We start from the raw sequence: 25247 nt of genomic DNA, 5'->3' as shown, positions 1-25247 counted from the left end.
AAAGCACAGTGACGAGCTAAAGAGCTTCATTGAGGTGGTGACGGGCGGGTTTGATATGGAGAATGAGGCCCATCGTCGCCTGGTGATGCAGACGCTGATTAAGGCCGGTGACGTGTCGAATGTGACGAAGCCGTTTGAGACGTCGCGCATGTGGGCGATGGCTGTGACGGAGGAGTTCTACCGCCAGGGAGACATGGAGAAAGAGAAGGGCGTGGAGGTGTTGCCGATGTTTGACCGGTCGAAGAACACCGAGCTGGCACGTGGGCAGATTGGCTTCATCGACTTTGTAGCTGGCAAGTTCTTCCGGGACATTGTGGGCAGCTTCTTTCATGGAATGCAGTGGTGTGTTGACACGGTAACCTCCAACCGTGCGAAGTGGCAAGATATCCTGGACGGCCGCCGCGTGTCGGCGGTATCTGTAGGAGTTTAAGGCGTGGGTGCCGTTGCTGTTGTGGTACTAGCGATTCCTGCGAAGGGAGAGTGGAAGCTCGCACAGCGAGTGGTTAGCGAGAAGTGTTGGTGGTGCGTTGCCTATTCATGGGAGACACTATAAGGGACGTTGATCGCTGCTATACTTTGCGTGTCTATGTATGTTCTTCGTACGTCAGTATGTGTGCCAAGCCGTTATTTCCCTCAATGCCGCATCGCTATACCCGCGACGCGGCATGGCTTGTGCCTTTGTGCGTCGCTCTCTCTCTCTCTCTCTGCTCTACACGGCCTCTCTTTTTTTGTTTTGCACCACACATGTACTGCTGTGGGCGGATTTGGTTGCTTGCGCTCGTGTAATGGGTGGCGTGGTGCCCGCAGTGTTCTCTCCTTCGCCAGTTGTGTGGTACTTTTTTCGTGGACCCCCTTATCTATGCCCTCCCCGCGGAAAAGCCGTGTGCCATTGAAGGCTCGACTGCACTACGGGGCCATCCACACACACACACACTACATGTCACCTCTTCATCCCCCTTTCGTTGCGGTGTGTCGCTAAGGTGGTTTCTAGTCTCCCCCTCCCCTCTTCCCCTTCTCTTTTCTATTTTGTCAATATCGCCCGAAACTCTCGCCCCTCTCCCCTCTCACGTTTTTTTCTTCTGCTCGCTGTCCTGCACCCCTGATGACGGGTCCCACCTCAGTGTGTGGCATCCAGGCTCCCGTACCCACACTCTGTGTGGGGAAGCCAAGCAACCCCCCTCTCTATCCCTCTGCCAATGCCGAACCACTTCTCGTGATGGCAGGGTCAAGCACCTACGACGTGGGCGAAGTCCGAGCGATTTTACCGCTACTGGTGTCGGTAGTCAGGTCCTGGACAGCGCGGCCTGCGACGGCGAACACGCTTGTGCCACCCGTATGTTGGGCGAAGCTTCAAGGTGACTCGAGCGCACCTCACCCGGCCTTCGCTGCCCACTGGGGTGGGGAGTCTGAGTGCCACCTCGGGGGATGCCCCGGGTGGCGACCGGCATGATGGGGACGGCTGTGAGGCGCCGTGCAAAGTGGGGAATGGGTGGAGTTTGGGGCAGGGGTCGTGCTCAGGTGACGGTGAGTCGGCGCATTGCTGTAACGCGTGTGTGTCTACGGCTGCTCCGCACCAGGCGGTGGGGCTTGGGGTGAGGGCAGAGTGGGGACTTGACCTCGCGCGTGTGTGTGTGTGTGGCCCAGCGAGTGGGCGCGTGGAAAATCACATTTTTTTATCCCTCTTCACTTTGCCCCCTTTCACGTGTTGTTTTCAGTGCGCCTTGTTGTGCACGTGACTTCTCTCTTCAGCCGTTTTTTTTTTTCTTTTCATTCTGCAGTTTCGTGGGTCGGCAGATGGAGGCGATGGAGGGGAAAGCCGTTGGACTTGCATTCTGGGGAGTGGACAACAAGAATGCGGCACCTCTCCCCCCATTGACATTCCTCCTCTCCTCCTCTTTTTTCTCCCTGCGCCCCCTGCGCCTGCCTTCACCCGTGCCGTCGATGTACAGTTGTGGGGCCGCCGCACCACCCCACTGCCTTCCCTACTTTCATTTTTGCTCACGGCACTCTTTTTCTCGGCTCTGGTTGCCCCTTCGAGCGCAACTCTTTCTACAGTGGATTACTCCTTTACATGGGCACTCGCAGATTATCGGCTTCACTTTCATATTAGTTTGGCAGCCTTGCCGATATCATTCATGAAGTGAGCCACTATTGCCCGGGCCTTGTCGTTCCTCCGTATCCAGTACGTCGCTCGAGTAGAATCTCCCGCTGATCCACCTTGCCGCCCTCACGTCAAGCCCTCGGTACTTGTGGTGTATGGAAAGCTGGCTGGTGTGCCACATGGCGACAGGGCAACTGCGAAAGCAACGGCAGTGCCATTCACAGCAGTGGGCCGTGCTTCCTGCCGAGACCTCTTCTATGCTTCTCTCTCTCTCTCTCTGAAACGCTTTCCGCCACGCGGATTACCCTCGGTGAACAACCCGTCTCGTCCTCATTACTTTGCGCCTCTTATTCCCATCCGTCTTTCCCATCCAACAACAAAAAAGTTGGATACAAATTGCGCTCACCGTGCGAGCGTGTGTGCGTCAGAGCAAACTTTAGCCTCTTCACCTCCGCCTCCGTGTCTCCCCACACCGTTCTCGTCTGGCTTTGCGAGTTTTTGGTCGACCACGACAAGGGCGCTCAAGATAGCGGTGCCTACACGCGCACATTTGGATCCCACTTTGCACGGGACACCTACGTGTGCCCACCGCATCAGAGTGTGAGGCAATGAGAGAGCAGTGCCGCACCATGGCATCTCTTACGGCTAAGCAAACGTCCGAGATCGGCACAACCACCAAGCCAGACGGTAGCAATCATCTCCTCGAGGCACTCACGCTGTGCCATTCCATTCTGGGTCGCTACAGGCGCTGCGGGGTGCAGCTCAGCGACACAGAGGCTTCCGCCTTCGCCAATTTACGAAACCATTTCTCTAGCATAAGTGGCGGCGCGGCAGACGCTGGAGGTGCGGTGCGCGCCACCCAAAATGCATCGCATCATCGAGAACTACAAGAGTACGCTCAGCTGTCGCAGCGCTGCCTGACTCTCCAGTACCCCCTCTCCCACATAATCTCAACCATCAATGACGAATTCTCCAAAATTGTGGGCTTTCCCGTGCGCACCCACTACGTAAACATAAACGACGCAGTGCTGTGCGACCCGGTGCACGACACCGTCGCCACCATGGACGCATCCGCGCCCATCGGCAGGTGTGCGCAGACGAAGAAGACCGTGACCCTCTTCAACACTGCCTACATTCCCCTATGCTACAACAACCGCATCGTCGGCTGCATGGAGGTGGAGGGTAGCGTAATGGACACAACAACGCCGCAGTTTGGATACGCACTTCAGGTAGCGGCGCTGACGATACACAACGCCATCTCCATTGATCAGCTGCGATGGGAAACGCGGAAGGCGGAGGCCATGGTAAACATGGCGACACGGCTTGCGCGCGACACGCTGGAGGAGTCGGTGCTGGTGCAGTCCATCATCAACACGGCGAAGACGCTGACGGAGAGCGACCGGTGCAGCATTTTCCTGGTGAAGGCGGACGGCAGTCTGAAGGCGCACTTTGAGGACGGCAACGTTGTGGTGGTGCCTGCTGGGACAGGCATCGCAGGCTACGTTGCGGAGTCGGGTGCTGTGGTGAACATCCCGAACGCGTACGAGGACGAGCGGTTCAACCGGTCTGTGGACAAGGTGACTGGCTACCATACACGCACGATTCTGTGCCTGCCGATCGCGTTCGAGGGCACGATCGTTGCCGTTGCTCAGCTGATCAACAAGCTGGACATGGTGACAGAGAGCGGGCAGCGGCTGCCACGCGTGTTTGGACAGCGCGACGAGGAGCTGTTTGAGACGTTCTCCATGTTTGCTGCCGCGTCGCTGCGCAACTGCCGCATCAACGAGACGCTGCTGGCGGAGAAGAAGAAGGGCGACGCGATCCTGGACGTTGTGACGGTGCTGTCGAACACGGACATCCGCGACGTGAACAGCATTGTGCGGCACGTGCTGCACGGTGCGAAGAAGCTGCTGAACGCCGATCGGTCTTCGATGTTTCTGCTGGATAAGGAGCGCAACGAGCTATACAGCAAGATGGCCGACAGCACGAACGAGATCCGATTTCCGTGCGGGCAAGGCATTGCCGGCACTGTTGCCGAGTCCGGCGTTGGTGAGAACATCATGGATGCGTACGCCGACTCGCGCTTCAACAGCGCTGTGGACCGGCAGCTGGGCTACCGTACTCAGTCCATTCTGTGCGAGCCAATTATGCTGAATGGCGAGGTGCTTGCCGTGGTGCAGCTCGTTAACAAGCTCAGCGACGATGGTAGTGTGTCCTGCTTCACATCCGTGGATCGAGAAACGTTCCAGGTGTTCTCACTGTTTGCCGGTATCTCGATCAACAACAGCCATCTACTGGAGTTCGCCGTGAACGCAGGCCGTGAGGCAATGAACTTGGGCCTGCATCGCAACAGCATTTCAGCGCTTCGTGGTCTAAAGGGAGTGAATGTGATTGAAGTGACGCCGGAGGAGCGTGAGGCGGTGATGTCGATCGACTTCGGGAGTGCATATGACTTCACTTCGCCGAACTTCAACCTGTTTGAAGTGCGCGAGAGGTGCAGCGAGCCAATGGATGCGGCTGCCGGTGTTGCGTACAATCTGCTGTGGAGCACTGGCCTGCCGGAGAAGTTTGGCTGCCGTGAGCAGACGCTGCTGAACTTCATCCTGCAGTGCCGCCGTAGGTACCGTCGCGTGCCGTACCACAACTTCTACCACGTCGTGGATGTGTGCCAGACGCTGCACACATACCTGTACACTGGCAAGGCGTCGGAGTTCCTGATGGAGCTGGATTGCTACGTGCTGCTAATAACTGCACTGGTGCACGACCTCGACCACATGGGTGTGAACAACAGCTTCTACCTGAAGACGGACTCGCCGCTGGGTATTCTGTCCAGCGCGAGCGGGAACAACTCCGTGCTGGAGGTGCATCACTGCAGCCTCGCCATCGAAATACTGTCCGACCCCACTGCGGACGTGTTCGAGGGGCTGGGCGGGGACGACGTCGCGTACGCGTACCGCTCCCTGATTGACTGTGTGCTGGCCACTGATATGGCTCGTCACGGTGACTTGCTGAAGGTGTTCGACGATATGGCGAAGGGCAACTACGACTGCAGTAATGAGACCCATCGTCGCCTGGTGATGCAGACGCTGATTAAGGCCGGTGACGTGTCGAATGTGACGAAGCCGTTTGAGACGTCGCGCATGTGGGCGATGGCTGTGACGGAGGAGTTCTACCGCCAGGGAGACATGGAGAAAGAGAAGGGCGTGGAGGTGTTGCCGATGTTTGACCGGTCGAAGAACACCGAGCTGGCACGTGGGCAGATTGGCTTCATCGACTTTGTAGCTGGCAAGTTCTTCCGGGACATTGTGGGCAGCTTCTTTCATGGAATGCAGTGGTGTGTTGACACGGTAACCTCCAACCGTGCGAAGTGGCAAGATATCCTGGACGGCCGCCGCGTGTCGGCGGTATCTGTAGGAGTTTAAGGCGTGGGTGCCGTTGCTGATCGTGTCCAAGGTCTTTCGGATAGACATGCATGCAATCGACGGTGGCTACGATGTTTTTCGTCCTGGTAGTAGCGTAGGTGGCATCTGCGCAGCAGACTTCGAGCATTACTGCAAAGCGCATGCTTGGAGTAACAGAGGACTGTCAACCGTGCCTGAGGTGTGTCATAGTGGTGTCACCCGTATGCTCGTGAGGATGTGTTCCGGCTGACGCTTATGCATCGATTGTATGCTTCCGATCAAATGCTCAGCCTAGCAGATGTTGAATGATGAGTGTGCCTCTCTTTTCCTATGCAAGTGTTCCTCTGCTGTCCTTCTGTGTTGCGCTTTCGGCTGGTGCTGCGTTGTTAATCCGCCATTCCTCTTGCTGTCTTTTGTGGCCGCTGTTGTTTGTGTGTGTGTGTAAAGATGTATACTTTCTCTTTATATTCGTCTACTCCCCTCTTCTCCCTCACTCCCTTGCGGTAAACAGTCGTGAAAGACCCCCTCTCTGCGCTTGTCGTTGCCTTCTCTCATCACGTTGCTCTTCCCTGTGAATTTACCTTGCCTCTGCCTATCGCCTTTGTGGCCTAGTGTGTCTCCTGGATGCAGAATGGGTGTCTTCTCCTCTTGACCCCCCGGAACAGCTGTGCATAGGTGAAGGATGCACGAGCCATGTGTGTATGTATGTCTTTGCGAGAAGGTGGGTAGCTGGCACACGTGTTTGCCTATTTTTTATCGTTTTATCTTGTCAGTTTTCTAAGCCTCCCCCCTCTCCCCTCTACTCTCTTTCACTCACTCCCTCTTCATCTTTCTCTTTTGCTTTTTTTCCCCCTCTTGCTGTTTGCATGAGCTGACGTCGAAACTGTGCAGTGGGGTTGGGGGTGGATGTTGGGCCACTGCGCAAATGCCGTAGAAATCTCGCGGATTTAGATCCCTCCCCCCCCCTCCCTCTCCTCCCCCATCACCAGAGTAAGCGGTGTAATGTCTGTTATAAAGCTATGTGTTTTCCGGTTGGACGAGTGACGGGTAGGGGCTTGGTTCTTGAGGTGTGTATGTGTACTGCCCAGCGCAACACTGGATGCTCTGCCTTTACCATTGCGTGTGTCTCCCACAGCTCCTGTCTGTCTTACCTCTTTCTCACCCTCTGTCACTCGCACAAGGTAGACGTCGGACGCGTGCGTTCTTTTACTATCTCCCTTTCTCGGCGAAGGCATGCATACTCGCTGCGCCTCTTTACGTCTCTGTTTGCCGCTACGCACCATTTCGACGACGCCTCGCTCGTTTTCTCTTGTGTTTTGTGCGCTCCTCTGCGTGCGTTGATGTTGCCTTGTACCACAAGACCTCTCCTCTCTCTTCCCCCTCCCCCTTGCTGTCTACTGTGTGGCGCCATTTTCTCGTCTTCCCCCACCTGATGTACAACTCCAGCCCCTCTCTTCGCCCTCCCTTCGGTCTCCCGCTCCCACGGCGTCCCTTCTCATCTATCCTCTTTTGCCCGTCTCTCTCCTCCCCTCACCCCCTCTCCGTCCCCCTCCCTGTGTGTGTGTGTGCGCACCCGTGCGATGTCGATGCAGCAGTGGTGTTCTTAGCGAAGCAAGAAACAAGTTGCGTGCGCAGAATATCATAGCGGAGGGAGAGCGTGAGAGGGAGGGAGCGGAATGTGAAAAAGTGCTGCTAAATAGCAAATGATGTGGTAGGTTGGTACATTAGACCCCGAGGCATATCGAAGAAGAGGAAGTAGAAGGATGCTGCACACACCGTGGTATATCTGGAGACTCGTCCCCCTGCCACGGTCATCGCTGAAGAAGCTGGGTGAGAGTGAGTCCAATTCTTTTCAAGTTTCTCTCCTAGGTCTTTGGCTGCGGCAGCATCTCCCCTTTGAGGGTCCTGTGAGCACGTCTGCAGCGGGCCACTGGTGGTGCAAAGAGGGAGCAGCCACACCACCTCTGAGAAGAAATTTTGGAAGGCAAACGCTTTGTGTAGTGCCCCAAGCAGCTCTAAGACGCATCTTGAAGGCATCGAGCAGGACAACTGTTCTGCGGCCAATTCCCATCAAAATGCGTTCGCCTTTGTGTTTCTCCCTTGACTCGGCCTCTTCAACTCACCCACTCTCTCTACCCCCGCCACCTTGTTGTGACTCCCCCTCCCTTCGCTTCTCTCGCCCTCTGGCATCCCTCTCCAATATTTTCCACGGTCTGTCGGTGTGCCCTTTCCCCCTCCTTTCACCTTCTCCTGCCCTACGTGGACTACACTGGGGCAACGCGTGCGCGTCGGGTTTGCACCCCATCCACCTCCGACACGCGGACACGCATCTGCGCTGCCCTTCGTTTCAGCCATTAAGAAGTTAGACAAACACACGCACAAGTGCACTTTCACTACGATTCTTTTGCAGGGATTCCCACTCGTTCTTAACGCTGCCCAACACGAGAAATGACTGGAGAAATCAGCGAGAAGGCCTTCCCCCTTGCGACGGATCGCCTAAGCCAGAGCATCCTCGATCTCGTGCAGGAGGCTAGCAATGCCAAGATGGTGAAGAAGGGCGCCAACGAGGCCACCAAGGCCTTGAATCGCGGCATTGCGGACCTGATAGTGTTGGCGGGTGACACAAACCCGATTGAGATCCTCCTTCACCTACCCCTCCTGTGCGAAGACAAGAATGTCCCGTACGTCTTTGTGCCGTCCAAGACGGCGCTTGGCCGCGCCTCCCAGGTTTCTCGCAATGTCGTGGCGCTAGCCATCCTTCAGGGTGAGAACAGCCCTGTCGCGGCGAAGGTACAGGGAGTGAAGCTCGAGATCGAGCGCTTGCTGTAATGGGGCTTTTCTTGCCTGCGTGCGTGTCAGAGGCGCTGATAGCTTCGCGTGTTTTGCATGTGTTGGTATTTCCTTTCTTTGTGATTTCACTCGAGCTAAGACTGCTGTGCAAGGCCGCCTCCTACTGCACGAGGATGGTCGACCTGTGTCGCGGTGCGGTGTGCGTGTCGCCGCTTGTGTAAAAGTGCAACAGCAGTCCTTTAGTGCAGCTGGTCGAGGAAACGCTAACGATATTTTCTCTCGTTTGTTTTTGTGTCACGTCCTAACAGAGGCCAAAGGGCCGCAGTCTTCTGTGCGATTCTTCGCCAGAGTCGGGCTGGGAGAAGAGGCAGGCACGACGGAGGGCAGTGGCTGCACCGAGGGGCACCGCAATGCCGCCACAAAAACTAAATCAGGCGCGACGCCTCCACTCCTCTCTCCTCTACTGGGATGCTGGTCCACTTTCGCCTATGTGCCTCACCGCTTTGCTACTGTCAGTGGTTCTCGTCTGCCACTGCGTCTCTCTGTGTGTGGAGTTAACCCCTGCTGTATCAAGTGGTGCACTTGACCCTCCCCTCACTACTCCTGTGGCGCTGTTATGAACAAGAAGATTCCTTGGCTAACACGCGTATGGGGAGCCTTGCGTTATGTGTGGGCACGCGGCTACGCAGTCCTGAAGCGGTGTTTCCCTTCTCTGTAATTCCCAGTGAAGATTAATGGATATAAGAGGCTCAGCGAAAAGAAAGGAAGAGAGGGTGAGCAGCGTGAGCAGCTGCGTTAGACCAGCCGCCAACAGAATCAGTCTTCCGGAGAGGCGGTTTCTCGTTGTATGTGACCCACGACAGCCGCCTGATGGGCTTGTGGAACATGCTATGGGCGCCGGCACTTAAGGATTCGTTCTACAAGAGGTGGATGGGTGCGAGGCGGATGATGAGTTATCTCACCTTTCCACCAGAACGCCTCTCTTTCCCGCTCCTGTCCACCTTTGCATGACGAGGCGTTGTCGCAATTCTCAGCGCTGCACTAGCCGGCCGGATCTGAGGGAGGGAAGGTGGTTGAGCCGTTGCTCAATTCTGTTAGTGACGTGACAACACACGCTTCTCCCGCAGACCATCGCTCTCTCACCATGTTGATGTGCAACTTTCTCACGCACTTTGATCTCCCCCTCTCTTTCTCCCTCTCTTCGTGTATGTCTCCCTCTGTGCCTCCTCTCACCCACAACCACTGTGGGCTTCGCAATGTCAGCCTTCGTTTCCGTGGGTGTGGGCCCCTCTGGGAGACGCGACTGTCCTACGTCATCCACAGCACGCGCACTGAATCGCTCGCCTACTCCCCCAGGCAACAGTGGGACGACGCCGACCACTACCACCGCTAGTCTCCCTCCCTCCTTTCTTTTGGTTCGCCGCATCGCAGTGCCTTACCCAACTGCACGCACACACGAGGTGGGAGCATGTCTTGCACAGCCAAGTGCGGCGGCTACGGCTCTCTGCGCGCCGAGTGCGCACGGGAGCCGTGCATGGCGAATGGCATGTGCACTCTGCTGGACCCTAGCGCCTCGGACTGCGTCTCGTGGTGCTGCACGAGCCGCAGCGGGCACGTCTTCTTCCTTGTGTTTTTCTTCTGTGCCGGGACATTCGCGCTGTGCGCCTCCTACTACCTCTACCGTCTTCACCAGATCAACCTCGAGGGCGGCGCGGTGCAGGAGAACGGCGAAGCGGTGGTGATGACCGAACCACCGACAGAGGAGGAGATGACTGTGGCGCGCCGCAAGAAGCGTACTGTCGTTGTGGACCCGGAACTACTCAAGGAGCTTGAATCCCAGCATTGAGCCGGGGAAGGAGTGGGATAGACGATGGGGACGGAAGTAGAGGTGCAGCCACACTCACCCTTTTCTCCCTCTCTTCATTTCTCTCTGTGGGGCCTTCATCGCTGATCTTCGATTAAATTGCACTGTGTCTCTGCACTTGTGAGCGAAACTGGCCGTTGCCGTACAACGATGCGTTGCTTTTTTTGCCTCTCTTCCCCATCTCCTCCTTCCCTCGGTACCCGGGAGAGGGGGATGGCGAGGTCGGAGATGCTGAGCGCGTTGATGTGCATTTGTCCGTACTTAGATGCGTGCGTCTGGGCACCGTCCAAGCCCCTTGGTGGTGGTGGTGGTGTCCCGCGTTCGAATGGCACGACTTCCACAGCGTCGCTGGTGTTGTAGGAGCCTCGGCGGTACCACACAACTTACGTGTCTCAGCTCTTTGTTTTAGCACCCCTCGTTCTCTTCTGAGTGTATACCTTCTTGCGTACACGCGCCGCACTACCGTTGCGAAGACACCCTTCATCTCGTTCCTCTCTCCTACGGCAACACCTCTCCTCCTGCAGTATGGTGGGGGCATCCCGCATTCAGATTCCCTGCGCCGCCGTCTGCCGCAGACGATAGCGCGCACTCCGATACCCAAAGGAGCCTGTCAAATCAATCCGCCAATGCAGTGCAGCTCAGCCCAGGTACCGTCCCCTGCCAGGATCTTTACCACCATAAATCACCCTGACTCTCTTCCCCCTTTCCCTCTACCGTCCTCTGCGTGTGTGGGGGGGGGGAGGAGGTTGACTTCTCAGCCTCATCTCCGGCTCTTCAGCACACATGCGCTTCAATCATTGTTCTCTTTCCTGTGTTGCTTACATGCCTCTATTGCCCTTCCATGGCTAAACACTCCTCTCTGACACTCGCCTATCGGACCGACACCCACCCACACACACACACACTGCATCTTGTATTGGCTGCTCGTGCGCCGTCATCCTTCGTTCACTCTGTACGTATGCAAGGCTGTTGTTTCTCTCTGCGAGCGACTTAGATGGCTCACCACCGCCACAGCCTCCTCTCATCCCTCGCTGCGTAACGCCCCTCTTCTCTGTCACTCTTTTCTCTCCTCTTTGCTTTCGCTCTCTACACCTCCCAGCTTGAAGCTTATCTGCGATGGAGGTGTCCTCACCCGGCAAGGTTCTCATCCTCGGTGGCTACCTTATTGTGGAGTCCTGCACCCCGTCCAATGTCGGCATCTCAATCGGTGTGAACGCGCGCTTCACGACACGTATCGTCAAGGCGCAGCCGGCCGCGGCCGACACTTCCGGGCAAACGACGGTGCACGTGAGCTCACCGCAGTTCCATCAGTCGTTCTGCTTCGTTGCCAGCACGTTAACGCCTGGCACCGTCGCGGTGAAGCAGACGGAGGGCCCAGGGAGCTCTTTTATCTTCTACGCCGTCCTGTACTCTGTGACGGCCGCCCAGTCTCTGGGCAGCAACACCGACGGTGAGGTTTGGATGGAGCTCCTGGCTGACAATGACTTCTACAGTCAACGCAACTATTTAGAGAGCCAAGGGAAGGACGTGAGCGTGGCCAACCTGCGCGCCCTTCCACCCCACCTGCCGCTGGTCGGTGCCGTCTCCAAGACTGGCTTGGGCTCCTCCTCGGCCATGACGACCAGCATCGTGGCGTGCCTCTGCTACCACTTTAATGCAGACGGGTGCTCACACGAGTACATTCATCGCATCGCCCAGATTGCCCACAGTATCACACAGGGCAAGATCGGCAGCGGCTTCGATGTGTACACCGCTGTCTACGGCACGTGCGCCTACCGCCGCTTTCCTGCGAACCGCGTGTCGATGATGATGGACGGTGCTCAGCAGCCGACCTCGGTGCAGGTAGAGGCGCTAACACGGTGTGTGAACATGGGAGAGGTGTGGGTGCCACACGAGTCGTTCCGCCTGCCCCCTGGAGTGAAGCTAATCCTCGGAGACGTGCACCAAGGCGGCTCCAGCACTCCTGGCATGGTCGAAAAGATCATGGCGTGGCGCAACTCTGTCGCTGATACCCCAGATAACCTTTGGGAGCAGCTGCGCCACAACAACGAGGCGTACATCGCCGCTCTTCGTCGCATGATCGACGATGCAGCAGCGAAGCCGGACGTCTACGTGGCTGCCATGACGGCACTCCAGCAGGTGCCCTCGCTGCCACTGCTTGAGACAGACAACGAGCCGGCTCAGTGCATCGTCGAGGCGTCCCGCTGTGCCGCACGCAGCCGTGCCCTCCTGCGGGACATAGGTATAGCCGCCGAGGTGAAGGTGGAGCCGTCGGAGCTGAGCGGCCTGTTGGACGACACAGCGGCACTGCCAGGTGTGTTCGCGGTGGGCTGTCCTGGCGCTGGCGGCTATGACGCGGTATTCGCCCTCGTGCTCGGCGACGAATGCGCCGCTGCGGTAGAGGCGTTTTGGGAGCGCTATGGCCCGCTGAGCGTCTGCCCGCTTATGGTGCGCGAGGACCCAAGCGGCCTGCTCGTCAAGTCCCCAGCCTGAAATCACCCAGAGGAAGCAGAGCATGGAGGCTTTCCTCACTGCCACGTCTGTGTGGCATGACGTCGCCTGCATAGAGCTCTTTACAGTGAAAAATTGATCTGCACCTCTTGCGCTCTCTCTCTCTCTGAAAGCTCAGCAAAGCACAGCACACAGTCAACAACAAAACAACCCTCGACAGCGACGCTTCAAGACGGTCTCCTTTCTGTTTTTCATTTTGTCTTAACTGTGTGTGTGTGTGTTCTCTCTCTTTCTCTCTCGAAACACGCTGATGTGCGGTTGCTGCTGCCTATTAAGGCTGCATGGTAACGCACATGTGCAGCCACGCGAGGCCGATGTCCCCTCACGTCCTGCTACCTCCGTCAGCACCACATTAGTCAAGCAAAAGGAGTCCCTCGCGGGGGTGATAGGCGGCACTTCTCTAAAGGCGCCCTGGACTCTTTTGTCTATTTTGCCTAATCACGCCGTCATCGCTTCACACGCACAGCCCTTTCGACCGCCCACTCGCCCTTCTCTTCTCGTGTGCGTATGCCCATGTATCGCTGGATGCACCGCGCGCACATCTACCGCCTCTTGCCTCACTCGTTCGTCCTCCGCGCGTCTCTTCCTCACCTCCTCAATGTTGGCACCACCACCGTCGCCGCCCCCGAACACGAACAAATCGCATGGGGATCCGCAAACCCACACCAGTCCGCCATACACATACGCCCATTCCCGCACACACGCATATCATCTGCCCGCACCTCAGCGTCTGTGTCTCATACAGTATAGGACATCATCTCGCAAACAACACCCCGCCACTTTTCGCCACCATGCTCGAAGCTCAGGTCCAGTACGCCAGCCTATGGAAGCGCTTGATCGAATGCATCAACGGGCTGGTGAATGAGGCGAACTTCGACTGCAACCCAGGCGGTTTGTCCATCCAGGCCATGGACTCCAGCCACGTCGCCCTTGTGCACATGTTGCTGCGCGACGATTGCTTTGTCAAGTACCAGTGCGAGCGCAACATTATCCTTGGCCTCAACCTCGCCTCCCTCGCCAAGGTGCTGAAGATCGTCGACAGCAACGACAGCCTCAGCCTGCGACACGACGATGACTCAGACGTGGTCACCCTTACCTCTGAGAACCCAGAGAAGACGCGCAAATGCGAGTACCAGCTGAAGCTGCTCGAAATTGAGGCGGAGTCGATGGGCATTCCTGAGATGGACTACCGCAGCACCGTCACACTCAACTCCTCCGAGTTTTCGAAGATTGTGCGCGATATGCAGGTCTTCGGTGACACTGTCACCATCGCCATCAGCAAGGAGGGAGTGAAGTTCAGCTCCTCGGGTGATGTTGGCCAGGGCTACACATTCCTTCAGGCCGCCGGAGTGTCGGACCGCAGCGCCAAATCGGAGGTGAAGTCCGAGGTGAAGGCGGAGACCCGGGACGAGAACGACGACGGACCCATCTCCCGCAAGTACAACAAAGCGGAGGGCGGCAACGGCGCTATCGGGGTCGAGGTGACGTTAGAGGAGCCCATCACGCTATCTTTTGCTCTCCGTTTCATGGGCATCTTTGCCAAAGGCTCAACGCTCAGCGAGCGTGTCACACTCAAGTTCGCCAAGGATAGTCCGTGCATGGTGGAGTACGGCATCGACAACGTCGGTTATCTCCGCTACTACCTAGCGCCCAAGGTGGACGATGCGGAGTGAAAGCGACGTATGAATGGATAAGAACGAAGTGGTGAGGGAAGGATGTGCTACGAAGGTACTTCTCGTAGTGAGTGGGGTCGGTGCGTGATGCTTCCACACGTGCTGCCCCCTCCCCTCGCCGAGCTCTCGTACTCTTTTTTAGTTTCTCTTCTTGGCTGCGCTGCGTGTGCGCGCTTCGTCTCTCCACCGCGCCGCCATCGCCCATCCTCCTATCCCCTTCCCCTCCTTACCCACTCGCCCCCGTTTCCACCACCAGTCCCCCCCCCCCCCCCCGATACCCATAGACATAGAAAACCATCTTCCCTTTCTCTTTCCCTTTACTCTCCTTTGACCTCGCTTCGTCATAGTCTCTCCATCTCTCTCTCTCTGTCAGCCCTAGCGCAGCATGACACCTCGCTGCCGCCTCTGTATTTCTATGCTCTGTCAGGTATCCTTCTCGAGTGGGCAGGGGAGTCGCCAGACAGAGCGCGTGGCCACTGCAAAAGGGGGTTGAGGGGGGTGGATACTCATCCTTGGGAGAAAGTGTGCGATAGACGCCCCTCCCCCCACCCTCCTCTAAACCCAACGGGGGGCTGGGAGGTGTGAAGAGAGGGAAAAGGAGAAAGGAAAGAGGGAAAGAAGGAGATGGAAGCTTTCAACTCACGTTGCACACACACCCAGGAACTTGCCCATGGATGAACGAGCAGCCTCAAATGACTTGGAGGGGCCGATCGGGTGAGGGGCGGTGAATACCAGTGCCTTTCAATTGTGTGTACGTGCCCGTCTCTACAGAGCGTGTATAACAGTGGAGTAAAGAAACGAAGGGGGAAAACAGCAGAGTATTCCTACAGCAAAGATGGAGCTTTCCCTCTTCTCTCACCCTTCAACAGCGGTGCCATGTGGCACGCGTTTGGGTTGCTTTTTTTCTTGTCCTTGTCTCTGTCGCGTGCACGGTTGCTGCATGTGTGCTTGAGATCGCCTCAAGACAGAGAGAGTGAGTGAACGAACAAAGTCGTGGTGTGTGTGTGTGTGTGTGGATGTGCGTGTGCGTGTGCGTGTCCACACACTCGTGCGGAGTGCCCTTTGCTCAACTCTGGCACTTCTTCTTCCTTTCGCGCTCTTTTCGTGTGCTGCCTTGATGGTGGTGTGCCGCAGGACACCTCCGCGGTGTACTCCGTGCAGCAGTGCTATTCAAACCGTACAGATAAACACGGCGCTAAATCAATAAACCACCACAGCACCTGTGCGATGTGGCACGAAACTAGCTGACGGCAAATGACATCAAACTACCTCGATGCTGAGTTGTGCTGTGGCCTACGCATGTCACCTCGTCTTCCCTGCCACCATACATGTCGTCCCGCGCCTTAATGTTCTCTTCTCGCACACACGCGCCCCTCTCACCGCTTTTCTTTTCGGCATTGTACGTTCATTCACATGCACGGAGCAGAATCATCCGCGGCACCGCGCCTATGGCTGCTGAAGCACACGCATCCATCAACACGCTCATACAGAACATACTACCCCTTCAAAACACTCACCAAAACAACGTTCCGCCGATTTCTCCCGCGATTGGCAAAGATGGCTGCACCAGCAGCCGCGGAGGTAGAGGTGGAGACGAAGCGTGACCTGTCGGTCCTGCAGAGCGGGCGTCCTGTCCCGGGGTGCCGGAACACGCCCGAGCTGCTCGCGGCGCACGATGCGGTCACCGGAGGGAAGCCGTACTTCCGCTTCCCTCCCGAGCCGAATGGCTTTCTGCATATCGGCCATGCCAAGAGCATGAACCTCAACTTTGGCAGTGCACGCGCGCACGGAGGCAAGTGCTACCTGCGCTACGACGACACGAACCCCGAGGCGGAGGAACAGATCTACATTGACGCCATCATGGAGATGGTGAAGTGGATGGGGTGGAAGCCGGACTGGGTCACCTTCTCCTCTGACTATTTCGACCAGTTGTACGCCTTCGCCGTGCAGCTCATCAAGAAGGGCAAGGCCTACGTCGATCACAGCACGCCAGACGAACTGAAGCAGCAGCGGGAGCAGCGTGAGGACAGCCCGTGGCGCAACCGCAGCGTCGAGGAGAATCTGTTGCTTTTCAATCGCATGCGCCAGGGCCGCTACGCCGAGGGCGAAGCGACGCTTCGCGTGAAGGCTGATATGAAGAGCGACAACCCGAACATGCGTGACTTCATTGCGTACCGCGTCAAGTACGTCGAGCACCCGCACATCCACGACAAGTGGTGCATCTACCCAAGCTACGACTTCACCCACTGCCTCATCGACTCGCTCGAGGACATCGACTACAGTCTGTGCACGCTGGAATTCGAGACACGCCGCGAAAGCTACTTCTGGCTGCTGAGCGAGCTCAACCTGTGGCGCCCGCACGTCTGGGAGTTCAGCCGCCTCAACGTTACGGGCTCGTTACTCTCGAAGCGCAAGATCAACGTGCTGGTGCGCGGTGGCATTGTTCGCGGCTTCGACGATCCCCGCCTGCTCACCCTTGCCGGGATGCGTCGCCGCGGGTACACCCCAGCCGCAATTAACCGCTTCTGCGAGCTGGTTGGTATCACCCGCTCCATGAATGTGATTCAGCTCAGTATGCTGGAGAATACCCTGCGTGAGGACCTTGACGAGCACTGCGAGCGCCGGCTTATGGTCATTGACCCAATTAAGGTAGTGGTGGACAACTGGAAGGGCGAGCGAACCTTCGAATGCCCGAACCACCCGCGCAAGCCGGAGCTTGGCAACCGCACCATGTCATTCACCGATACGTTCTACGTTGACCGCAGCGACTTCCACACAGAGGACAACAACAAGAAGTTCTACGGACTGGCCCCAGGCCCGCGTGTGGTAGGCCTCAAGTACTCGGGTAATGTGGTGTGCAACGGCTTCGAGGTGGACGCCGAGGGACGGCCGACGGTGATTCACGTGGACATTGACTTTGAGCGCAAGGACAAGCCAAAGACGAATATCTCCTGGGTGAGCGCGACAGCGTGCACACCGGTGGAGGTGCGCTTGTACACGGCGCTTCTCAGGGACGATTGTGCCGCTATCGACCCTGACTTTCTCAAATTCATCGACGAGAAGAGCGAAGTGGTGTCGCACGGGTACGCTGAGGAAGGCATCAAGGGTTTAAAGCACTTCGAGTCCATTCAGGTGGAGCGCTTCGGGTACTTTGTCGTCGACCCCGATACCACGGCCGACCACCTCGTCATGAATCGAGTCCTGGGCCTGCGCGAGGACAAGGACAAGGCCACCGTGGCCGAGCCGGCGCCTGCGAAGAAGTAGCAGCGGCATCACAAGGAGACACAGGCTGTGTAGCCACCCCCTTTGCTCTCGCCCATTCTGTGTGGAAGAAAAGCCTCTGAAGCGACTCGGTAGAGAGGGAGAAAGACCACGCGCGCAGCGGTGGTTTCCTCGTCTGCAGCGCGGCGTGACTGCCGGAGGTGTGGCTGAATGTGTGGTTGATCTTTTCCTCTCCTTAGCCTGTTCCTAATACTAGTCCATCAGCGCCACGTTCACCATCATCACGACTGGCCCGCCCTCCATCCTAAGGGTATAGCACCCCGATCATACGCGCGCATGTCTTTAACCGGGAGCAGTCAAAATCGTGGTGAACGCGTCAGGGAAAAGAGAGAAGAGGCGCAGTCGGTTGCGGTGCGCAAGCGGCAGAAGAAGTGTCGATTGACTTTACTCACGCTGACGTCGTTGCCCATTCATGTCGCGAGCAAAAAGAAATCGATAGCGTATGCCACGCAGCGGGAGGTCAGCACGCGCACTACACGTCGAAAGCGCCACCCCCCCCCGTTTGCCGTCTACCTGTACGTCATGCATCCGTCTCTGTTCCCTTTCAGCTCTCGCCTACAAGTGTAGGGCATTCCTGCTGGACTAAGCCGCACCTAAGGTAGAAAACAATGCCGACCTGAAGGCACCATATGTCCTCTACACACACATATTATTCTCCTCCCTCTTTTTCCGTCTCTTCATGCGGTTGTTGTTGCTTCTGCAGGTAGTGGACGTCGCAGCAACAGCCCTCACACGCTTCCCCTCCCCCTCCACACTCCCTCTTTCCTTCCCTCGCCGGCGCAGAGTCCTCTCTGTGAAGAAGAGCTAGTGCGGCACCTTTACGCAAATGCCATCGACACCGCTGGACAATACACCGCCCACCGACAGTCGCGGTGAGGCAACACACACGCTTCCTGGCACGAGGCAAGCACCTTGTGTGAACAACTCCTTACCTACGCAAGAGAAGTCATGCGGGCACGTACGGCCCAACACCGACGTGTACGTGAGCGAGGAGCTTCTCGACATGCTCTCCGAGGACCGTCGCATCAATCGCCGGCATCACTTGGTAGTGGACAAGGTATTCAAGGCGTATATGCTAGAGAAGAAAAACTTCGCCGGCGTCATGCGGACCTAAAGCGGAGGTGCGTGTCCATCACGCATGGGATGGGAGGAGGTTGAAGTGGCGGTGTGGCGGGGTAGAGAGCGGGCGTGATACCATTTGCTGCTGATCTTCCCAGCCCTCCCTTGCAGACCTGCTGATACCACTACACTGGGTTCTTGAAGATTTTTGGTGCCCCTTTCTCCGTTCATGTCTCTCTCTCTCTCGTTGTTGTTATTGCCCTCGTGAGCATGTGAGTGGGCGTGTTGTCACCATCTGTAGTCTCGCTCGCTCGCTCTCTCTCTCTCGCTTTGGTGAGTCGCGTTCTCCTGAGAAACAGCTTTCCTCTTTCTCTCGACACTGTGGTGAAGGCGTGCAGAGAACAGCTAATGCTGACGGTTAGCTCACGCTCTACCCTCCTTACCTCCTCTCCTTCCTAAGGCGACAAGCGAGTGCACCAGTCCTTGCGGAAAAATTGTGAGTGCACGCCAATGCGTTATGCCAGATTCCATCGATCCAACTCCATCTCTCTCGCAGTCTTGAGGAGCTATGCCAGACAAGAACACTTTGTATGTGGCTGTAGCCTTCGTGGCGCAGGATGAAGGAGCTGTAGAGACTGGCGCACACGTACCCGCGCGACTTGTCCGCCTCACTGAGCCCGGTGACCATGCCGGAGGAAGACGTCGCAGTGCTTGAGGAAGCAGGCATTGCAGAATACTGCGATTCCCGCAGCTGGCATGGTCGGCACCGCCCTCTCCATGATGGGAAAGAAGCCAGGCCCGATCAGGAAACAATTGATCATGTCACCTCAAGAGGACGCAAATCGGACCTCCAGTTGGGCTGCTCGCCGGGGTAGAACGTCCTGTGCGACGTGGGTTAGGTAACAGACCTGAAAACGTTGGTTTTAATGAGCGCCCAAGCCTGCGGAGCTGAGACCTCTATCCGTGCTTCACCCCGGTGGCAGTCTGGCGGATCAGCTGAGAGTCATGTGAATGTAGCGAAGCGTGACCCTGAAGTGACATACATGGTGACAGAGCCAATGGCTGGCTCAACCCCCCCCCCCCACGCTGCACGACCAGCAACGAGCGTGCAAGTTAATGTGTGGATGGTCAGCACACAACTTGCAGGCACGCGTCGAGCACTGAAGGAGGCAGCAGTGTCGGCGATTCAGGCGGCAGACCCGTTCAACGTCACTCTCAGCACAAACAAAGCCGAAGTCGCCCCCTCACGTATACGCTTGCAGGGGTCGCTTACGACCTGAAGGCAAAACGCTCTATCTTGGAGAGAGCATCTTCAGGAAACCGCACGCGGAATCGGCTCGAAGCCTGACAGCGGTGCAGCTCGACCGCTTGTGACAACTGTGGTTTAGGGCCCCGAGTCGCTATGACTCCGACTCGCCAATTTTGGTGACTTCTCAAAGGGGCAGGGCGGCTATTCTCCAGGTGGTCGCATGACCTGCTGCATGGCTCATCGCTGTCTGCGCGTGCGCAATGCGAGCTGGGCGAATGGCATACATGGGCCTCATCCAATACACCACGGCGCATCATGCCAACGACGACAGCCGGCACGGTGCGCAACCTCTGCACTGACGCGGCATTGGACGGATGGGGGGCCGCGTGCGTGAACCGGGCGACATAGCAAGTTGCAACTACGGGCACGCGCTGGGGACATGGCCCCGCCGACAACATAGATGCAGCGGTGCTTCGAGCGTTGCGCTGTGCATTGGGGGGTCTTTACTTTCTCTGCTACAGCTCCGATTGCCCTTCATGCGGGCAGCACTTCGGACCTCACTACTTTCCGTAAGGGGTACTCACACAGTCATGCAGCCAGCGCGGAACTCCATGGCTGCATGGCCTTCCTGCCACAGATGATCCACAGGCTGTTACATGAAGTTCGGCGAAAACCTCGCAGACGGGCCCAGCCGTGGTCTCGTATGCTCACCGACAAGGGACACGATTAGCGACACGAGGTGAGACAGGAAGCCGGACACGCAGCATAGCTCCTCGCTCTCGTTCCTGCACGGATACAACGCACATACGCCTATCGATGCTCTTGCCTGACACACGCTCTCTCTTCTTGTTGGTATGGCCTCAGTATGAGCGGTGCGATAGCACACACCCCTCAGATGTCGGCTCGATCAAGACAAATATGCTCACTCACTCACCCACGACCTCGGTGCAACGCTTCCCCCCCCCCCCTCTTTCACTCCCTCTCACGGTGGCGGAGGAACGGAAGTGCTTATTTCATTATTTGAGCGACAGCGTGCCGCTAGTACGCTTGCATCTCCACCTTCCCTCATGTTTCTGCTTCGGGATTCATCTGGCACTCGCCCTGCTGCTCCTTCTCCCCTTAGTTGTTCATTATCTTCGCGTGTTTGTCTGCTGAAAGTGCGTGCCGCTAAAGGCTGTATTCGTCCATCACCACCTCCTCCTTCCGCTGTTCATCTCCTCTAACAATGTGCTTGACCGCCGAACCTCTTGATCCTCTTGAAGGTAGCTGCTAGCCTTTGTGTGTAGGTGTGGGTACACGTGTGATCCAGGGTGTTGGTGTAAACCCTTCAGTTCTTGTGGGGGGGGGGGACGCCTGGCTGTGAATTGTGCGTAGAAAAAAGCGCAAGTGAAGGGCGTCACTCCCTGCGCGCGCGAGTGCGTGTGTGTCGACAACAACGAAGAGGAGGGCAGGTACGACAGCCTCCATGCGTGGATACTTCCGTGCTTCCCGTTGGCCGCTCAACAACCTGCCCCCCCCCCCCACACACACACACACTGACAGACTCAGCGGCTCCATTCATTCATCCCCTCTTCCCCTTCGCACCCTCCTCTCTTGGATTGCCTTCTTCCCCCACTCCTCCTTGCCTCACCCCAAGGCTCTCATACGTACTCCGCGCCCTTTCTCACACATGAGTGGGGAAATTGCACTAACGTAGAGCGAACGACGCCCAGGCCAGTTACCCAGAAGATACACCATAGAGACACACATTCCCTCGCATTCCCTCGCAGCGCAGTGTGACGTCGCCTGCGTGGGGCAACACAAGAGAAGCAAAAGTGGAGGAGGAACCCAGTCGCCAAGCTCGTCTCTCTCCTCCTCCATTTGACCATTCACCCGCGGCACTGCTGTACGTCTTTGCCCCCCCCCGCCCCGCCAAGTTTATTGCTCACCATCTCGGGCATCGGTGCCTGCGAAGGCATTTCGTGTGCTTCACATAACGACCAATGAGCAAGCGTGGGCGGCAGGAGGCTCAGGTGGACGTCGCACACGCTATCGAGGTGCTGTGCTGTCGATCAGCGGTAAAGGGGGAAACAGAGGGCGTCAGCCTGACCCCACTCGAGCAGCAGGTTGTGGCACTGAAGGAATCCATCTCACCACATGTGATCTTGATGGTCGCTTGCGGTTATCGCGTGAAATTCTATGGCTCCGACAGCCGTGCTGTCAGCCGCCGCGTCGGCATCATGTGCATTCCAGGGCACCCCTTCGAGTACAGCAGTTTCCCATACACTCGCTTGGACCTGTACGTGCACCGGCTCGTGGCGATGGGCTACCATATCGGCGTTGCGGACCAGGAGTCAGCCGCTATGCGGGCAGCTGACGGGCTCAAGAGTGGCCTCTTCACCCGCAGTGTGTCGCAGTTGTACAGCCGTGGTACCCTCCTCCCCACAGAGCGCGTTAGCAACAGCGGTGGTAGCGGCAGCAGCCCTGGGGACGCCTCCAAAACCGCAGTAGAGGAGAGCTACGCCGGAGCAGAAGCCGAAGAGGGGGATGGCAATGCCATCAGCTGGCCAGAACCGCATGTGTCTCCTTCGTCAGATTCAGGCACCTCTGAGCTCTTCCTGTGTTTCGTAGACGCTGGCCGCTGCTGTAGTAGGAATGGTACCAACGGCGCTGGCGACGCGTCCACAAGAGCGCGGCCGCTGTTGTCCGTGGTGTTGGTGAGTTTCGTGACGCAGCGGTGCCTGCGCTTCGACGTTCGAGGCGCTATCGAGCTGGAGGATGTCACTCAGCGGTACGACATCGCTGAGGTGATTGTGCTGACAGCACAGCCCCCATCGAAAGAGTGCGGCAGCCGCGATGTGTCGTCGCAACGCACAACAGTGAGCTTCTTGAAGGCCTTGCCGGAGGTGTACGCGACGGTTCTGCACCACGGACTGCCACTCAACTTCGGTCCAACAGCAAATGGGGAAGAGGATGGTAAGGACGTCAGTGTCTCCGGCTACGTCTATGCCGCTGGGCAGAGCATCGACGCTGCCATCGAGGCGTACCTGAAGCCGTACAGGCTGGACCAGGTGTACGGGCTACTGTGCGCGCGCGGAGGCTTAGCTGCGGAGTCTCTCTGCAAAAACGAAGAAGCGGCAGCGGCGTCGTCTCCAGCGCATAACTACGCAAGCACAGGCTCGTCTCTCCACTGCCTACACCTTCCCGGTCCGACGCTGCGCGCGTTGGACGTGTTTCACAGTAGTGTGGGACTCCGCGGCTCTTTGATTGGGCTGCTCAACCACAGCATCACACCGTGCGGGTCGCGGTGTCTGCGCCGGTGGCTCGCTGCGCCTCTGTGCGAGCGCAGCTCTATTGTCGCTCGGCAGGAAGTACTGCTCTACCTCATGGGCCACAAAGACAACGGCCAGGTCGAGGACCTCCTTCGCGAGTGTGCGCGGCTGGGGGATGTTGAGGCTGTCGTGAGCAAACTGTATGCGGAGCGCTGTCAGGTTGTAGAGTTTGTGCGCCTGCTGCACATGCTGAGGAGCGCGTCAGTACTGGCAGCGCAGCTGTGCAACGGGGAAAGCGATGTCGACCTCAGCAGCAGCCGACCGCCACCTCTTCTAGCTCAGTTGTTGGCCGTTGTGCATGGCGCGGCGGTGTCCCGATTACTCGAGGGACATGCTGCGCTGCTACGCACCGCCGCGACGACACCGCTAGAGTTCTTCACAGAGGGAGGATGCGCCGTGCCGGACGCGTTACTGCCACATCTGAAGGCGAGGCAGGCGGCGGAGACTGCCCTGCAAGCGGAGCTCGAGGCAGCGCGAAAAGCGCTGAACTTGCCGGGACTCGAGTATCGTACCATCTGCGGGACTCCTTTCGTGCTTGACGTGCCAGCCGGAAAGTGCGCGCACGTGCCGCCGGACTGGCTGGTGCATACGCGTACGAAGACGAACGTGCGCTACCACACGCCGATCATCACGGAGCAGCACACGGCCCTGACAGCGGCGGCGGAGCGGCTGTCGCTTGCGGCCACCGCGGCTTGGAAGCAGCATCAACGTGATACTGTCGCTGACGCAGAAGTGATGCGGGTGCTGGCAGGTGTGGTGGAGGCCGTCGCGTCACTGGACGCCCTCCGCTCCCTGGCCGTGGTATCCCAGCATCCAGGATACGTGATGCCAGCACTCGTGGCGCTACCAGCGTGTGCGCCGTTGTCTTCCACGTCTGTGTCGTCGCCCGTGGCGCTCACCATTTCTCAGGGCCGCCACCCCATCCTCGACCGGCTTCTCCCCCACGGCTACGTCAGCTGCGATGTGCAACTGCGCGTAGGCGGCGCGTGGCTTCTGACCGGCCCAAACATGGGCGGCAAGTCCGCTCTCATGCGCATGGTCGGTACGTTTGTCGTGTTGGCCCAAATGGGCTGCGGAGTGCCAGCGGACGCAGCGGAGCTGCCGGTGTTCGAGGGCGTGTATTGCCGCATGGGCGCCAGCGACTCCATCATCGAAGGCGCCTCCACCTTTCTGTCTGAGATGGACGAAACGAGTCGCATCCTACGCGCCCCGCAGCTGCCCCACTCGTTGGTGTTGATGGACGAGCTGGGGCGCGGCACAAGCAGCTTCGACGGTGCCGCTGTTGCCGCCGCTACGCTGGAGTACCTGCTAGACCGTCGGGCCACCACCTTGTTCGTGACTCACTACTGCTATCTGTGTGATCCGTACGTAGCGCAGGGGACCACCGGCGGCGGGGAAGGAGAGAAGAAGGGGGCAAGCGTCGACGAAGCTCGCGATGTGACGTGCTACTACATGGGCTTCAAGGAGTCGGATACAAGTTCGCCTACTGAGTATGGTACGAAGCCGTCCTTGATCTTCACGTATACGCCGTGCCGCGGTGTCACGCCGTCGAGCTTCGGGGTGGCAATCGGCCGCGAAGCGGGTCTGCCGACAGAGGTGACAGACGCCGCCAGCCGCCTAAGCGCCGAGGCGGAGCAGCAGCATCGCATGAGGCAAGACCTCGACGAGGTGCGTCGTTTTCTGTCGTCGTGACGCCATTGATAGTGCACGAGGTGATCTCGCCACTTCGTAACGGTCTTACCTCAGTCGGTGGCTGTCTTTGCGGCTGGGGATAGAAAAGCAGGGGTTCTACTCGTCTCGGTGAACAACCCCTTTGACTCTCCCTCCACACACACACACACACACACACACACACATGTGGACTCGGTCTGGCAACGAGGCTGCCGCGACGATGGCGAGTCTTCTTCCGGGCCACTCCTGCGCTTGATGATCAGGCTAATGACTCTCGCTGCAGCCGCGATCGTGTGTTTCCTGCCCGTTTTCTGTGTTTCCCCAGGCTACTTAGC

At 57.8% G+C, this 25247-nt stretch overlaps 8 protein-coding genes across 8 annotated transcripts, besides 1 other annotated feature; all 8 read left to right on the top strand.

Annotated features, from left to right (window-relative positions):
• The first annotated feature begins 1096 nt into the window (after positions 1 to 1096).
• Positions 1097 to 1663: a repeat region.
• Positions 1664 to 2709: 1046 nt separating this feature from the next.
• LPMP_151440 (cAMP specific phosphodiesterase, putative) lies at positions 2710 to 5523 on the top strand (the record flags this gene model as incomplete). Its single annotated transcript, XM_010699217.1, has 1 exon — positions 2710 to 5523. One exon carries the CDS (start codon positions 2710 to 2712, stop codon positions 5521 to 5523), a length of 2814 nt encoding a protein of 937 aa, XP_010697519.1.
• Positions 5524 to 7950: 2427 nt separating this feature from the next.
• LPMP_151430 (ribosomal protein S6, putative) lies at positions 7951 to 8331 on the top strand (the record flags this gene model as incomplete). The annotated part of the gene is made up of 1 exon (XM_010699216.1): positions 7951 to 8331. One exon carries the CDS (start codon positions 7951 to 7953, stop codon positions 8329 to 8331), a length of 381 nt encoding a protein of 126 aa, XP_010697518.1.
• A 1429-nt stretch (positions 8332 to 9760) lies between these two features.
• Positions 9761 to 10138, top strand: LPMP_151420 (hypothetical protein; the record flags this gene model as incomplete). Its single annotated transcript, XM_010699215.1, has 1 exon — positions 9761 to 10138. The coding sequence occupies one exon, from the start codon at positions 9761 to 9763 to the stop codon at positions 10136 to 10138; it is 378 nt and encodes a 125-aa protein (XP_010697517.1).
• Positions 10139 to 11272: 1134 nt separating this feature from the next.
• Positions 11273 to 12649, top strand: LPMP_151410 (phosphomevalonate kinase protein, putative; the record flags this gene model as incomplete). The annotated part of the gene is made up of 1 exon (XM_010699214.1): positions 11273 to 12649. The coding sequence occupies one exon, from the start codon at positions 11273 to 11275 to the stop codon at positions 12647 to 12649; it is 1377 nt and encodes a 458-aa protein (XP_010697516.1).
• A 662-nt stretch (positions 12650 to 13311) lies between these two features.
• On the top strand, positions 13312 to 14340 carry LPMP_151400 (proliferative cell nuclear antigen (PCNA), putative; the record flags this gene model as incomplete). The annotated part of the gene is made up of 1 exon (XM_010699213.1): positions 13312 to 14340. The coding sequence occupies one exon, from the start codon at positions 13312 to 13314 to the stop codon at positions 14338 to 14340; it is 1029 nt and encodes a 342-aa protein (XP_010697515.1).
• A 1413-nt stretch (positions 14341 to 15753) lies between these two features.
• On the top strand, positions 15754 to 17604 carry LPMP_151390 (glutaminyl-tRNA synthetase, putative; the record flags this gene model as incomplete). The annotated part of the gene is made up of 1 exon (XM_010699212.1): positions 15754 to 17604. The coding sequence occupies one exon, from the start codon at positions 15754 to 15756 to the stop codon at positions 17602 to 17604; it is 1851 nt and encodes a 616-aa protein (XP_010697514.1).
• An 844-nt stretch (positions 17605 to 18448) lies between these two features.
• LPMP_151380 (hypothetical protein) lies at positions 18449 to 18736 on the top strand (the record flags this gene model as incomplete). The annotated part of the gene is made up of 1 exon (XM_010699211.1): positions 18449 to 18736. One exon carries the CDS (start codon positions 18449 to 18451, stop codon positions 18734 to 18736), a length of 288 nt encoding a protein of 95 aa, XP_010697513.1.
• A 3176-nt stretch (positions 18737 to 21912) lies between these two features.
• LPMP_151370 (mismatch repair protein MSH3, putative) lies at positions 21913 to 24933 on the top strand (the record flags this gene model as incomplete). The annotated part of the gene is made up of 1 exon (XM_010699210.1): positions 21913 to 24933. The coding sequence occupies one exon, from the start codon at positions 21913 to 21915 to the stop codon at positions 24931 to 24933; it is 3021 nt and encodes a 1006-aa protein (XP_010697512.1).
• Between the last annotated feature and the right edge of the window lie 314 nt (positions 24934 to 25247).

Source organism: Leishmania panamensis (genome assembly GCF_000755165.1).
Source record: "Leishmania panamensis strain MHOM/PA/94/PSC-1 chromosome 15 sequence".
NCBI lineage: Eukaryota > Euglenozoa > Kinetoplastea > Trypanosomatida > Trypanosomatidae > Leishmania > Leishmania panamensis.
This window is presented reverse-complemented; position numbering and strand designations above follow the sequence as displayed.